Here is a 17,042-nt window from a genome sequence, read left to right on the forward strand (position 1 = left end):
TTTAATGTTTGTTTTTGAGAGAGATAGAGCACAAGTGGGAGAGGGGCAGAGAGAGAGGGAGACACAGAATCCAAAGCAGGGTCCAGACTCTGAGCTGTCAGCACAGTGTCTGATGCAGGGCCCAAACTCATGACCTGAACCAAAGTCAGACACTTAACCAACTGAGCCACCCAAGCCCTCTAGTTTTTTAAAGATTTCAAATTAAGTTTAAGTATGCTCTCCAAAGCAAGTGTAATAAAAGTTTTTAAATACAAACGAGGAGGACACCTCACAAGAACATCTATTTAACCATTTCTTTAACTGTAGGTAGTTTGTGACATAGTTACAGTGTTTAAACAAAAGAGTAAAATTAAGAGTCGATGGAATTTTAAAACTGTTGCTTAGAAATTGGATCATTGCAGGTACATTTCTTGATGACCTCATGTGCACTGAATCTGTGCTCTCAGATTTTTGTCCCTCAATATCTGTGGACATACATGTATACATGTTTTTTTCACCTGGCTTAAAAATGTGTTTTTGTTTTGTTTTGTTTTGTTTTGTTTTGTTTTGTTTTGTTTTGTTTTTGAGATGGCTAACTGGGCTTAAGAAGCCTAACTGCCATAAATCAGAAGCTGTTTTGACTATTTCATAGTGTCTTAAGATAGCTTAGAAACAAAGTAAGTGCTCAGAAATTGAAACCTTGACCTTGATCCCACTTGTCATTTGATCTATTCAACTGAATCAACCAACTATAGTCTAGCTAAATAACAAATGTCATCAAACTCATATCACCTTCAGTTGTCAGTATTGGCCTCCTGCATATCACATCCTAGTAGAAAAACATAATCATTACCCCTTAATATTCCTTCCCAGTTCTGTAATGTACTGGGGAAGAAGGGCATAAGTCAGATATGGTTCATGGTTATCTTCCAAGAAGATGCAGTCCCCTTGAATGAGTGCTGGTGAGGCATTTATGAACTTTTTTCTTATAAGGATGCTTCTGCCACTATTCTGACAAAAAATAACTTTGATTTGCTCTATTTGACTTTAAATGAAAATTAACATGGTTAGGAAGTAGTGTAAATTGCATTGTAAAGTACATTTCACAATTAATGTTGTCCAAAACATATGATAACTAACATTGTGCTTGGTGGACATATTTTTCCCTTAAAATTATATTCATTCTTTTATTCAACAAATATATTTGCATGGGGGCGCCTGGGTGGCGCAGTCGGTTAAGCGTCCGACTTCAGCCAGGTCACGATCTCGCGGTCCGGGAGTTCGAGCCCCACGTCAGGCTCTGGGCTGATGGCTCAGAGCCTGGAGCCTATTTCCGATTCTGTGTCTCCCTCTCTCTCTGCCCCTCCCCCGTTCATGCTCTGTCTCTCTCTGTCCCAAAAATAAATAAACGTTGAAAAAAAAAAATATATATATATATATTTGCATGTATTTTATATAAGATACTTAACAGTGGATATAGAATGAAAAAGAAAACATCCTAGGTTCTTATGGAGCTTACATTCTTGTGATTGGAGAGAGACAAAAAACAAGCAAATAACTACAGTAATTTCAAGTGGTGCTAAATGCTATTTTAGAAATAAACAAGATTATGTGACCAGGTTGGGAAGGGTGCTACTTTAGATAGGATGGTCACAGAAGACTTCTCTGTGGAGGTAACATTTGAATAAGACCTGACAATGGATAAGGAACTAGACATTTGAAGAGGTGAAGGAAGAATATTCCAGTGAGAGAGACCAGCAAGTTGTAAAGCCTCTGAGGTAAAAGAATGAATTTAGTATGTTAAAAGAATGGACTAAGAAGGTCAGTGTAGCCAGAGTGTAACAAGCTGGGGGAGAATGGAAAAGAGATACAGTTGACAGGAAAAGGACCTTGTAAGCCACTGTAAAACATTAAAGGCAATTTTAAGATTAATGTCCCGATGCCTGTGAATCTGAGCTTTAAAATACATTTTTTCCCTAGTCAGACTCTTTACATTTTGCTGCTAAAAGGAAATCTACTTAATTATAATTTTTATTTCAAAATTTTAATTTAAATATTGCTTCTTTTTGACTCTTGTTATTTCCTTTAAATTTAGAATCATCTTATTGTGAAGGTTCCCCCATATCATGACCAACATATAACTTTGCCAGTATCCGTGGGAATATATGTAGTGACCAATGCTGGAAGATCTCATGATGTTCAGCCATTCACTTACACTCCAGACCCAGGTATGTCAAAATAAAGAATTCTGATCTAAAACCAATAATTAATTTCTAGTTCTTTGGAAGCAATTGAAGTCCAGCAAGCAAAATGAAAAAGTTGTATGCTAAGATGAGTTGATACTAAGGGCATTATTTCCTAAGAAGATAGCCACCAAATACTGCTTTTGCTCTTACATCTAGGGTGTCATTTTGCCTTGTGCTGTCCTGGTTAAAGAAAAGCTAGGAATGCTCTCAAGTCCTACTCTTCAAAATTATATCATACAAATTACTCCTTAGTAATAAGTGCCATTCATTAAGGACCTTTTATGTGCAGAAAGGTCAAAGTGACAACTTTGGGTAACTGCTAATAGTTTAGTCTCAGTCTGGCTTATAGGATGCATTTCGGGAGAAGTGAGAGATAGGCTTGGATTGATAAATGATAAAATCACGAATAGAGTTATATGCCTGTAACATTTTCTAATTTGTGTAGTCAAAAATATCAAAGACTGCTGGTTAATAAGTATTTTAAATATAATTTAAGAACTTAGGTAAAATAGTTGCTTTAGAAACCAGAGCAATAAAAGCAATTGAAATCCTAAAAGGTTAGAAGATCTCTGGGTAAAAAGTGTCTTAAGAATTTTTTTTAATGGTTATTTAGTTTTGAGAGAGAGAGCAGGGGAGGGGCAGAAGGAAGGGGGACACAGGATCAGAAGCGGGTCTGCACTGACAGCAGACCAGTGTGCTGTGAACTGTGAGATCTCATGAACTGTGAGGTCATGACCTGAGCCAAAGTTGGACTCTTAACCAACTGAGCCACTCACATGCCCCTCTTAGGAATTTTTTGCCTACATTGATTTAGTTGCCTGAAGAAGAGAAGCCTTTTCGTAGCAAAAGTAGGGAGAACGGTTTGGAAAGTTTAATTTGCTAATTAAAATTCTTCACATGTTCCATTGACCTAGGCTTGATTTCTGCCATGTTTACCATTGCTTCAGTTCGTTCCAGTCTCAGGCATACGTCACAATTAGCAGTTCTTCCATATTTAAAAGTTTATTGTTTATGTTATTCCCAAATACTTCAGGATTCAGTGAGGTACAAAGTGAATAAAGGTGGTGGGGAAAGAAAGCCCTAGCAAGAAAAAGTAATGGAAACAGTAGCTAGGGCAGAGTTGTAGCTAGTCTTGATAATACTTTCTCTCACTTAATGTGTCTCCCTTTTAAAAAATATGTCTAGATTTCACAGCATTGCTTATTATGCACCAGTCTGCTACAAAAGTATGCCGCAGTATATATAACATTAATGAAGTTAATAGTTGTGTTAGAATAAAAGATCAGCAGTAAAATTTTCAGACAGAAAAAGGCAAAGTTTAGAAATAATATATTGGTTTCAACAAAAACAGGAAAGAGAAGATACTCAGACCACATATTTAATTGTTCTCTTTCTAGGAAGGTCTCAAAAATCCAAGAAAGTTTTATTTAAAAATAATGGTAGTTAACACATTTTACTAAATGCTAATTACTAAATAGTGGCATTTAATATTTTATGTGAAGAGGAGCTTACCCATGCAGCAAAAGCTGGCATAATTGGTACAGAAGAACGTTCTTCCTAATGAACTTCTGTGTCATTTGTGTGGGAAGGGGAGAAAGAAGTGTATGTATGTGGTCAGGGTAGCCTAAAAGATTTTGCAGTCCTGAGGTTTTGTTGTCATTTGTTTGTTTATATTGATTACTGATGAAGAACATCAGGACTTTAAAGTGCTTAGAGTCAGCACTAAGAATCTTCATTTCATAGTGATAAATGCTGATTACTAGAAATTTCCCAGGGCACCTGAGTGGCTTAGTGGATTAAGCATCCGACTCTTGATTTTGGCTCAGGTCATGATCTCACGGTTCAGGAATTCGAGCCCCGCATCAGGCTCTGTGCTGACAGCACAGAGGCTGCTTAGGATTCTTGCTCTCTCCCTCTTTCTGCCCCTCCCCTGTTGACATCCTCTCTCTCTCTCTCTCAAAAATAAATAAACTTAAAAAAAAGAAAGAAATTTCCCTTTGATAGATTGCCAGATAAAACAGCTTTTAAGTCCTCTGCTTTATAGCCTATACTAATTGACTATCTTTGGCCACATTTAGGCAATCATTAACATATGTTTATTCTTTTAAGTTTTTCTCTTCATATTTTATATTCTGTAGATAGCATTCACTCTCAGAAACTCTCAATTGAATAAATAAGTAGTGTGCAAACTTTGTAATAAGATGTAATGCTTCAGTTTCTGCCTTTATGATATAGCTAATCAAAGAATCTTCCCATAATTTCACTTTTTTGTATTTTATAAAATGTGATCATCTTTTCAGGTTTATGTGAGAGAGAATATGATTTCAGGAAAGCTTGGTTATAGAAAATTTGCACTACCTCATTATGATCATCCAGTTGCTGTTGTGATTCATCTGAGGACTGTGGTTAAATATTTGAATATTCAGTGGTGTATAATTATAAGAGGAAAAACTAGGCCTACCCTAATATTCACAAGTCAGAGTAGAAATGGTGACTATTATACTATTTGTCTAAATATTTAAAAGTTATAAATAAACTGGCTAATTAAATATATCCTATTCTCCTAATTCGACCAAGATACTTTCATATCAACCTGGAAGGCCAGATTTAGGATTATCATAATGCCTTGGGAGTTCCAAGCTGGATGTGGCAACAAGAGGAAAGAGAATACCCAGCCTGTCAACCGCCTTTCCCTTTCCTAGCTCCATGCTATACCTAGAGGACCTTAATGCACCAACCAGTGCTTCCAAGCTTTGTCCATTCCGTAGGTCTAAGACTCCACACATAGTCTAGAATAGTTTTGCAGAAAAAGTGGATATTATGGGTACTTGGTACATGGTCTAAAAGTAGGATTGGACAAGGGCTCAAGTGAACATAAACTGGCTTTGCACACTCTTTCAGACACAAGCCCTTCTAAAGCCCTCTGAATCTATTACTGCTAAAAAGGGGCATTGCACGTGCATGTTCTCAAACATTTAGATACTTTGCAGGGTCATAAAACCTTTGTTTTATTGCCAGTTAGTCACCAAAGCTTTTACTTCAGTCTGTTACGACACATAAATCACATTAGGTTAATTTTGTAGTGACCCAGCAGTGGTGATTTCTGTATGAAATGAAGGACATAACATTTGTTCATCATTTTGTTACTCTAACAAGAAATGACTAAAACTTAATTTTAAAAGAAGACATTTAAGAGGCACCTGGGTGGCCCAGTCGGTAAAGCATCTAACTCTTGATTTTGGCTCAGGTCATGATCTCATAGTTCGTGAGGTCAAGCCCCACATCAGGCTACACACTGACCGTGCAGAGCCCGCTTGGGATTCTCTGCCCCTCCTCTGATCATGTTCTGTCTGTCTCTCTCTCTCTCTCTCTCTCAAAATAAAATAAAATAAAAATTAAAAAAAATAAAAATAGAAATTTAAGGGATACCTGGCCAGCTTGGTCAGTAGAGCATGCAACTCTTGATCTCAGGGGTTATGAGTTTGAGCCCCACCTTGTGTGTGGAGCCTACTTAAAATTTAAATAATAAAAAATAAAAATAAATAAAAGTAGAAATTTAAAGTGGTTTCAAAGATTATTTTCTACTTTAAAATCTGTAATTGTTAGAATTAATGTTATGCTTTAAAACTATCTAGAAGTAGGGGCATCTGGGTGACTCAGTCGGTTAAACATCGGACTTCAGCTCAGATGATGGTCTTCCAGTTTGTAAGTTCAAGCCCCTCGTTGGGCTCTGTGCTGACAGCTCAGAGCCTGGAGCCCACTTCAGATTCTGTGTCTCCCTCTCTCTCTCCACCCCCTCCACCACTTGCTCGCTCTCTCTCTCTCTCTCTCTCTCTCTCAAAAATAGATAAACATTAAAAAAAATTTTTTTTAATGTCTAGAGGGACACCTGGCTGACTGTTGGAAGAGCATGCAACTCTTGATCTCAGGGTTGTGAGTTCAAGCCCCATGTTGGGTGTAGAGATTACTTAAAAATATAAAATCTAAAAAACTAAAAAATTAAAACAAAATCTTTAAAAATAAATAATTAAAACTGTCTATGGATTTCTTTTCCATTCAACTCCCTGTATATCATTTGTTGGACCTTCTGTGTAGCACAATAAATTATTTAAGTTCATTCTTAGATGTGTACATTTTGTCTCTTTATCCACAATTGACTAGCTCTTTATAGTATCTTTATAAATATCATTTCACATTGTCATGTCAAAAATAAGAAATTGTGGGGTGCCTGGATGGCTCAGTCAGTTAAGCAACTGACTCTTGGTTTCTACTCAGGTCATGCTCTCATGGTCATGCTCTCATGGTTTGTGAGTTCGAGCCCACGTTGGGCTTTGCACTGTCAGTGCATCCTCCTTTGGATTCTCTCTCTGCCCCTCCTGCATGTTTTTGCACTTTCTCTTTCTCTCTCAAAATAGGTAAATAAACTTTAAAAAAATAAATTGTAAATAAGGTGACTCAATTCCCATTCTAAATGAATTAGGGGATATAAAATAAATACATAGAAATATAGAAATTAAAATTTTTAATAAAATTATTGTATAATCATTTTAAGTGAGATCCTGGAATTTATTCAACTTTATCATTTCAGAACTGAACTCTGTTCTTAGGCCCATTAAATTTAAAGTTGCCAGGGCATCTGGGTGACTCAATTGATTGAGTGTCTGTCTGACTTCGGTTCAGGTCATGATCTCACAGTTGTGAGTTTGAACCCCACATCGGGCTCTGTGCTGACAGCTCGGAGCCTGGAGCCTGCTTCGGATTCTGTGTCTCCCTGTGTCTCTCTGCCCTGCCCCTGCTTGCACTCTGTCTCTCTCTCTCTCTCAAAAATAAATAAACGTAAAAAAAAAATTTTAGGTTGCCATAGTAGATATAGTTGATATGACTTCATGTAATAATAGTTGAGCAATTCACCATTAACAGTGCACAAGGGATTTTTCCAAGGCTTTACAAAAGGAATAATCATAATGCTCTAGATTCTTTTTTTTTTTTTTTAATTTTTGTTTTAACATTTATTTATTTTTGAGACAGAGACAGAGCATGAACGGGGGAGGGGCAGAGAGAGAGGGAGACACAGAATCGGAAACAGGCTCTAGGCTCTGAGCCATCAGCCCAGAGCCCGACGCGGGGCTCGAACTCACGGACCGTGAGATCGTGACCTGAGCTGAAGTCGGACGCTTAACCGACTAAGCCACCCAGGCGCCCCTCTAGATTCTTTATGTTCATTACAGGTTTTTAAAAATTTAGTTCAATTAATTGACTAATGTTTCTCAATCGATATATTTTTTTAACAAATCATTTAGGTGGATGAATGGTGAATTTTTTTTATGCTAGTGCTACAGTATATTTGATCAGTTTAAAAAGTTTCATATCAGTCTTCTCATCAGTTATCCTTAATATGAATACTGTTACAAGAAGGATTTTTCAAGTTACCGTTGCTTTTGTTTTGATAAGTGAGCATGTGCTGCTGCCCACTCGGTTGGTGAATTTTAGAGCATAGATTGATGGTTCTAAAAACTCCTTTCTGCCTGGATTTTCTGCTAAACAAATGATTTAATAATGTCTTGTGGGAAATATTCTGATGAAAGAATTTTAAGATACACATCTTTTTATGTACAAATTCAAATAAATACATCAATCTTTTTGTTTTGTTTTGCTTTAATAGCAGCAGCTGGTGCTTTGAATGTAAATGTGAAGAAAGAAATATCTAGTCCTTCAAGACCTTGCTCTTTTGAAGAGGCCATGAAAGGTACCAAGTTGATTCTTTTCAAAAATTATAAATAGGTTATCCTATATGTTTTCTCTAGCAAATCTGACTGTTTGGTTTTCTCTCACATACTTGGGACACTTAGCAGGGTATCTTCCATATCCCAAAATAAATATTTGTTTAACTTCACTGAATGCTTGTTTCCCAACTTGATATTTCCCTTAAGTCACCATATGAACAAACTTTTTTTAAACATGTTGGAGTAGAGGAGACTTTTGTTTTGTTTTTCGTTCCTCAGTGTTAAAAATATTAAAAGTATAAAATACAGTAATGTATGTAAAATAGAGTTTATAAAGCTTCTTGCTACCAAGATTAGTACTTGACATTGGAATTTTGAAACTGAAGACACCAAAATTTGAACTATTTTGAAAAATTTTAACATCTTTAAAACTTTCTTGGGGCACCTGGGTGGCTCAGTCGGTTGGGCATCTGACTTCAGCTCAGGTCACGATCTCACAGTCAGTGAGTTCGAGTCCCGCATCGGGCTCTGTGCTGACAGCTCAGAGCCTGGAGCCTACTTCAGATTCTGTGTCTCCCTCTCTCTCTGCTCCTTCCCCACTCGTGCTCTGTCTCTGTCTCTCAAAAATGAATAAACATTAAATTTTTTTTAAGTTTTTTTAGTTACTCTTTCTTCTGACATCTTTATTCACTCTTTGCCAATCCCAAGAGACAATGAAGATATCTTCAAGATGTTATAATGTGGTAGAATAGATTTTTTTTTCTTTCTGTCTGTCTAGTTTTTATTCCCCCATCTTGCATGCTTTATTCCAGACCCAACCTTTAATACCTCAGGTGGCTGACACATGGTGGTGGAGCCAGAATCGAGTAGATATTTTTCTTAATAGACTTCTAACACAAGTCAGAGATGATGCAACTCAGTGATGATGCTTTTTTGCCATTATATATGAAGAGGTCAATTATATAATGGCCATTGATTTATTCTTCTAATTCTAGCCTTTATTTGCACTTTTCTGCCTTGGAATTCATGTGAGTTAAATCAAATAAAATTTTAAAATTAAAAATACTTAATCAAATACAGTGGGTTTTTTTTTTTTATATTGTCAGTAAAATTCAGCATTCATATACATATAGCATGTTCAGTATGCCTGTCATTTTAATTTCTGACCATGAACTCTTTCAGAGTAGGTTAGTGAGGAATAATGCAGCAGTAAGTAATCTGTCAAGGTTATCTGATTCAACTACAAGATTTACAAAACTGCATAATGGCTAACAATAGCTAACATTTATTGAACGTATATTAAGTACTCAGCAAAATGCCATGCTCTTTACTGACACTATTTCCAAACTCTCTGAGGTAGGTAATTTATTATTCTCATTTCACAGAGGAGTAAACCAAGGTTCCAGAGAAATTAAATAATTTGCCCAAGGTCACTTAGCTAGTGTTAACAAAGGAGGGGTGCCTGGGTAGCTCAGTCCGTTAAGCAACCAACTCTTGATCTCGGCTCAGGTCATGATCTCACAGTTCGTGGGATCAAGCCCTGCATGGATGGCAAAGTTGGCAAAAAACAGACCACAGGAGCACCTGAGTGGCTCAGTCGGTTGAGCATCCGGCTTCAGCTCAGGTCATGACCTCACGATTTGTGAGTACGAGCCTTACATCGGGCTGCCTGCTATCAACACAGAGCCGGCTTCTGATCCTCTATCCCTCTATCTCTCTGCACCTCCCCCTCTCACTCTCTCTCAAAAATAAATAAACATTTTTTTAAAAAGGATTAGAGGGGCGCCTGGGTGGCGCAGTCGGTTAAGCGTCCGACTTCAGCCAGGTCACGATCTCGCGGTCCGGGAGTTTGAGCCCCGCATCAGGCTCTGGGCTGATGGCTCAGAGCCTGGAGCCTGTTTCCCATTCTGTGTCTCCCTCTCTCTCTGCCCCTCCCCCGTTCATGCTCTGTCTCTCTCTGTCCCAAAAATAAATAAACGTTGAAAAAAAAATTTTTTTTAATAAATAAATAAAAAGGATTAGAAACAAACACACAGATACATGCTATTAATTTTTCACAATTCAGACCTTATTTTAACAGTTACAAGTGAAATCATGGTAAAAATTTTTTGAAGATAGAATATTAAATTGAATGCTAAACTTATCAATTTAATTTTTTCACTTGTCATTTTAAATAGAATATCATTATTTGGAGATTCGTGATCAATTTTAAAAATAGTAGCTTTCAGAACCAGGAATTTTTTTTTGACATATGTCTTATTTTTATGATTGCTTGAAATCAGAGCTTTAGTATAATACCACAGTGCCATCTGAGAGATTTAATTAGGTATCGTTTAATGAAGACTGAGCATTATAAATGACTTTTAAACTTGTGTGCTGGCAGGAATCTTCCAAGTGACTTAAATAGACATCAATTACAATAAGATATAGAACTTGGGGCGCCTGGGTGGCTAAATCGATTAGATGTCTGACTTGATTTTGGCTCAGGTCATTATCTTGTAGTTCTTGGGTTCAAGTCCCGTGTGAGCCTCTGTGCTGACAGTGCACAGCCTGCTTGGGATTCTGTCTCTCCCTGTCTGTCTGCCCCTTCCCTGCTCACTCACCTGTTCTCTCTCTCTCTCTTTCAAAACATAAATAAATAAACTTAAAAAAAATAAAAAACAAGATTTAGAACTTGATAACCTAAATATGATAGTTTTTGAAAGCTTTTGCTCTAAAGGAAATTTCTAATTCCTTGGAGAGGGCTCAGGCGAGAGTGGGTGGAGAGTAAAGAAGATAAGTGCACTGTGTCTATATCCTTTACACAAAAACAATACAAATTAAGTAAGACAAAATATATAGCATAAACTACTGTTAACAGTTTCTTGGGCATATTTCCAGAAAGTTTTCTGTATCTGTAGGTACAGGTAGATGTGAGGAGATTCTCTAGATAGATCGCTCAAAGACTTTTACTGCAGGTTTAGGATTCAGGGATAAAGTATAGTTGAGCCTCGAATAACACAGGTTTGAACTGCACAGGTACACTTATGGAGATTTTTTCAGTAGATACGGTGTATCTATTTTCCTTATGATTTTCTTAATAGCACTTTCTTTTCTCTAGCTTACTTTATTGTAAGAATATAGTATGTAATACATATAACATACAAAATATGTTAATCAACTGTTTATTTTATGGGTTAGACTTCTGGTCAACTGTAGGCTATCATTAGTTTTGATACAGTCAAAACTAATTATGTATTAGTTTTGATACAGTTTTGACACAGTCAAAAGTTCTGTGCAGATTTTCAACTGTGTGGCAGTGTCAGTACCTCAACCCCCACATTGTTCGAGGATCAACTTGTATTGATGTGCATTCCCTCATGGTTTCAGCTCTGTAAGCAGTGGTTAATTGGATGAGTGTGAAAAATCGTTGAGAACATATACTTTTCTCTGACTGGTTTTAACTATGTGGAAAGGTTTTGAAGCTTGGAGGAGACATATGTCAATCTCATTTTACAGATGAATAAAACCAAGGCTTAGAGAAGTTAAGTAATTTGCTCAAGGTCACACAGCTAGTAACTGACATAGCTTGCAACTTAGATTTCCCCCAAAACTATTATTTCTTCCCCTCTAAATCTTAATTTATGTTTTAATCTAACATATTTGTACTTGATCTAAAGGCTGCTTGCTGACAACAGACTTTTAGTAAAGATTGTTCTGAGTTTCAACAACTGTCTGGAGGGATAGAAGAGAAGACTGTTTAAAAGTTGTTTGGCATAGGGGCCCCCAGATGGCTCAGTCCGTTAAGTGTCTGACTTCGGCTCAGGCCATGATCTCATGAGTTTGAGCCCTGTGTCAGTCTCAGAGCCTGGAGCATACTTTGGATTCTATGTCTCCCTCTCTCTCTGCCCCTCCCCTGCTCACACTCTGTCTCTCTCCCGCAAAAAATTAATAAACATTAAAGCATTTTTTTAAAAAGTTGTTTGGCATAAACTGTCAATACTCATATTCTTCACAAATTCAAATTGATGTTTGGATGATGAAATGTGTTTATCTTCTCTTATGGATTTTCTGAATTGGCTTAAGAGTTCTCCCCTAACCCTTAGGCAATACAAAGACTTTACATGTTTGATGTTTTTTTCCTTTTTCACCAAAATATAATTTCTAGGCAGTAGGACTTTATCCATCTTTTTTTTTTTTTTTAAGTTTATTTTTTTGAGAGAGAGAGAAACGGAGCATGCAAGTAGACAAGGGGCAGAATGAGAGGGAAAGAGGGAGAATCTCAGGCAGGCCCCATGCTATTAGCCCAGAGGCCAGCATGGGGCTCAGTTCATTAACTGCAAGATCATGACCTGAGCCAAGATCAAGAGGGGGACACTTAACTGACTGAACCACCCAGGCGCCCTGGGCTTTATCCATCTTAATCATCATTGGAACCCAGAACAGTGCCTGAAACTTTGTAAAGGATTATAAATACATAATGAGAATGTAGGAAAGAAAGGTAGAGTGACATCTCTCAACCCATTTAATACTGTTTACTGGTCCATTAAGATATAGTTACAGGTTCTGGGATACGATAGATAGTATAGACTCACTTTTCCCTGTTCCTCCCTTCTAAATCTACCAAATTATGTTGGAGATAATTGAACAGTTGTAAAAACACTTTGAAAATAGAAAGAAGAAAGTGGACAGGCTAGGGACCTCAGAACTTGGAGACTGCCCCTAAGTGAGTTTTCTGGGTTTTCTTTATATCTACCATTTATCTGAATTGGGCACCAGAGAAGTCTGTGACTCAAAACTGGCAACAGGTACAGACAAAATAAATCAACAAATAAGTATGAATAGCCTGCTCTGAAAGACCAGGAAAGGCCAAGCCTAGTAGAGGCTTAGTAGGATGACTCATACCTAGTGGCAGCAGCTGACCCACTAGCAAAATTAGGGGACCATCTAACCCCCCCACCCACATTTGTGGTGGCAACAGCAGAACTTGAGATGGTCAACCCACTCCATGCCCCACACCTGCCAAGTAGCAGTAGGCCAGATATCCAGACAGTAGAACTGAGGAGGGCCAAAACACAGGCTTCACATAAGCCAGCTGAAGCAGGTCAGTCGGTCTGCAGAAGAGGGAACAACAGAACCCAGGGAGCCAACCCATCCCCTACCCCACACCAGGCCATAGCACACAGGCCCTGTGCTGCCTGTATTGGTGGTATCAGCAGGTCCTGTGTCTCCCTGTCCTTCCCCCAACAGCAGAGGAAGACCCAGGCCAAGTGTCTCCTAATCTTCCACCCAGTAATAGAAGGCAGTCCAATGGCAGAAAGTGAAACAGATCCAGGGTGTCCCAAACTTTCACCCAATGGCTGGGAACCCACCCTGACCTTGAAGTTTTTGACCTTCCAACCAGTGGCAGAAGTAGCCCACATAAGTGCTTCCCTATCTCCAGCAGCACCAGCAGGGATAGAATGGGAAGCCCATTAGTATCAGGAGACCAGAGAGCATACCAGGAGAACTCTTTCCCTTTATGCAGATCCAGCATCCCTCACCACCTACACCAGGGAGCTCAGGGAAGCACCTTCCATTCTTGTGAGTAGCACCAGCAAGATTCTAGCTGTAGTTCATACATAGCTAAAACAAAAAGCAGACCAGAATAAGTGTCAGAAAACTAAATGGTTATTGGCCATAGAAAGACTTCGTGCCTGTGGCTATAGAAAGATTTGTATCTTTGGGTGGACATTAGACAAATTGTCCTTTTCTTGTTTGTCTATACCAATAGACCTGCCTATCAGTAGTCTCCTTAGAGGAGTTAAAGACTCTTGCTCAACTTATTCCACCCATTCTCACTTTCCAAAAGGGGGCGGGGGGGGGGGGGGGAGAACTCTGATAATAAGAATTATTCTCCAGAGGTTCCTGGGTGGCTCAGTTGGTTAAGCATCCAACTCTTGATTTTGACTCAGGTCACGATATCAGGGTTGTGAGATCAAGCCCTGAGTCAGGCTCCACACTCAACACAGAGCCTGCTTGGGATTCTCTCTCTCTCTTTCTCTCTCTCTCTCTCTCTCCCTACCCCCCTCACTCCCTCACTCTCTTTCCTCCCTCACTTGTATGTATGTGTGTGTGTGTGTGTGTGTGTGTCTCAAAATAACATTTTTTAAAAAAGAATTACTCTCTAAATAAATTTGGGCAAAAATGTACAGATCGATTTAACTGTAGGTGATGCATTTACTTGTCAGTGAATTTTTATATAGTTTCTAATTGAATTGTAATATAAATTTGTCTTGAGATGTTAAACTTTTTAGGCCAGAAATATTATAATGAAAATATGCAACATTACACTGTATCATTAACCAAACAGTCCACAACAAACTAAACTATGACAAAAGTAAAGTAAGATTATTCATTGCTTCATTAATTCAGCAAATGTTTATTGGTTACCTACTATGTACCACGCAACAACAACAAAATCTGCCTTCATGACACTCATATTCTACTAGAACTAAAAAGCAGATACAGCAGTTGAAGGGGCGTCTGGGTGACTCATTCGGTTAAGCATCCAACTTCAGCTCAGGTCATGATCTCTTGGTTCGCAGGTTTGAGCCCCGCATCAGGCTCTTTGCTGTCAGCATGGAGCCTGCTTCAGATCCTCATACCCCTCTTTCTCTGCCCCTTCCTCACTCTCTTTCTCTCTCTCTCAAAAGTAAATAAACATCCAAAAAAAAAAAAAAAAAAAGGATAGTTGAACATTATAGGATCAACTTAGGACATTACCAGTGGTCTTTCAAACTGTCCTTTCAGATGGGCCTAGAATACCTTTTTTTTTTTTTTTTTTAACCTTTATTTATTTTTGAGACAGAGGGAGACAGAGCATGAATGGGGGAGGGTCAGAGAGAGGGAGACACAGAATCTGAAACAGGCTCCAGGCTCTGAGCTGTCAGCACAGAGCCCGACGCAGGTCTCAAACTCACGGACTGCAAGATCACGACTTGAGCCGGAGTCCAACGCTTAACCGACTGAGCCACCCAGGCGCCCCGAGATGGGCCTAGAATACTTTTAAATGCCTGCCTTGTGCATGATCTTTAGTTTTGTCTCAGTCAAAATTGGATTATGAATTGAATTGTATTGGTATTGTTAGAATCTAGGTGAAAATAGGCCTGAGAATTCATGAGTAAATGATCCATTTCTCAGAGTAATAAAATGTAGAATATCAAAAATTAAATGAGCACTTTCCTCTCCCTCAATATAATCTATTTCCACAAGAGTTGTTTCTAGCCAATTAACTGTGAGACCAGCTGAAGTAAGACAAGAAAATTTCAGATATTTGTAAATCAAAATATTTACAAAGATAGCCATCCTGGTCATATACCATATGCCACTTTAAAATCCTCTTTGTAGCTGGTATTTCTTCTCAGTATCAAACTAAGGAGTTTAACAGCTATGCCTTCTGGGGAATTTGTATGTGTCTCCACAGGGTTTCAAAGTAGTGGTAAACACTTAGATTCAGAATTTGGCTAGATGTTCAGTTCAGAGGACTATCATTTGTGGTATCAGTAGGCTCCACTAAATGCCAGTAGTGCAGACTTGAGATAAAAAAAGAAAGAAAAGGAATCAAGGAGGAAAAGTAGATATGCCAAATGGTAATGCCATAATATCTGCTATATATTATGTCTCTGTAGTGTAAATCTGTAACTATTCCTACAGAATGAAGGAGAGGGAAGTAGAAAATACTTGCTGGTTTTGCTTTGGAGATTTAATTGGTAAACCTACAATAATTCTTAAATTTCTGAAAAGAAAAAAATTTAAGTCCTGTCTAAAAGAACTTAGCAAATACACGTTTTCTAAGACATTAATATAGAAAAGCAAAGTCTGTCTGGTTACTTGGTGGTATATGCTAATGAAACACTTGAGTTTTGTTGAGAGAAATGTTCCAACAATCCTATGGCCCTTACGAAGTTTTGATTTTATGCTGCTGGGTAGCCATATGCTAAGAGGAGAGTTGTGATTGAGTAGCTTTTACCTGGAGATTTCTAAGCTGTATCCTACAACTTACTGTGGCTATGTTGATTAGTGCAATTCGTAGTACCTCGAAAGGGCCCTGAGGCGTATAGCTCGATAACTGAACTGCTTAAGCTTGTTGTTATCTAACCTGGCTCATATCAGGAGGCCTCAAGCCACTACTGCTTCAAAAAAGGGAGGACACATTTTGATACACCAGTTTTATATTTCATGCTACCAGCATAGCATCAAAAAACAGACATTTAGGGGCGCCCAGGTGGCTCAGTCACTTGAGCTTCCGACTCTTGATTTCAGCTCAGGTCATGATCACAGGGTTTTGGGATCAAGCCCTGTGATAGGTGCTGAGTGTGAAACCTGTTTAAAATTCATTCTCTCCGGGTGCCTGGGTGGCTCAGTCAGTTGAGTGTCTGACTTTGGCTCAGATCATGATCTCACAGTTCGGGAGTTTGAGCCCCGGATCGGGCTCTGGGCTGACAGCTCGGAGCCTGGAGCCTGCTTCATATTATGTGTCTCCTTCTCTCTTTGCCCCTCCCCGCTCACGCTCCGTCTCTCTCTCAGAAATAAACATTAAAAAAAATTTTTTTTTTGAAGATTCATTTTCTCTCTCTCTCTCTCTCTCTCTCTCTCTCTCTCTCTCCATCTCTCTCCTCCCCACCCCGTTCCCCTCTCCCCTGCTTGCACACTTTCTCTCTCTCCCTTAAAAAAAAAAAAAAAGACATTTAAATCATGACTAAGTCAACATATTATAGAATGAAATAGCTGATGATTTTAAACCTTCTTTCTTTCTTTTTTTTTGTGTGTGTACAGCAATGAAAACTACTGGTTGTAACTTAGATAAGGTAAATATTCTTCCCAGTGCTCTGATCACTCCACTCATATCAAGCAGTATGATTAAGAGTGAAGATGTTACTCCAATGGAAGTAACAGAAAAAAGATCTTCCCCTATTTTTAAGGTAAGCTGCATTGATAAGTGCTCTACATCTTAATCTGTTATAAAAATTGCTATATTTTTAATAGTTTGATTACCTTTCCCCATGTTTATGCTTTTTACTTTTCCTGTTTCTTTCACATGTGTTTCTCTTTGGTTGCAGTTAATGAGTTTTGC

The 17,042-nt window shown here is 38.3% G+C and overlaps 1 protein-coding gene across 13 annotated transcripts in view; it reads left to right on the forward strand.

The window, feature by feature from the left end:
• NFAT5 (nuclear factor of activated T cells 5) overlaps window positions 1-17,042 on the forward strand; it is a 118,008-nt gene that overhangs the window by 88,085 nt on the left and 12,881 nt on the right. For 10 of the 13 annotated variants that reach the window (XM_023245636.2, XM_045046664.1, XM_045046662.1 and 7 more), the window contains 3 exons: window positions 2,075-2,207; window positions 7,888-7,971; window positions 16,745-16,890. In XM_023245636.2, the coding sequence (XP_023101404.2) occupies window positions 2,075-2,207; window positions 7,888-7,971; window positions 16,745-16,890 (363 nt within the window). The remainder of the gene's footprint in view (window positions 1-2,074; window positions 2,208-7,887; window positions 7,972-16,744; window positions 16,891-17,042) is intronic. The other 3 variants (XM_045046663.1, XM_045046666.1, XM_045046673.1) reach the window with 1 other exon arrangement.

Source organism: Felis catus, chromosome E2 (assembly GCF_018350175.1).
Source record: "Felis catus isolate Fca126 chromosome E2, F.catus_Fca126_mat1.0, whole genome shotgun sequence".
In the NCBI taxonomy this organism is placed as follows: Eukaryota; Metazoa; Chordata; class Mammalia; order Carnivora; family Felidae; genus Felis; species Felis catus.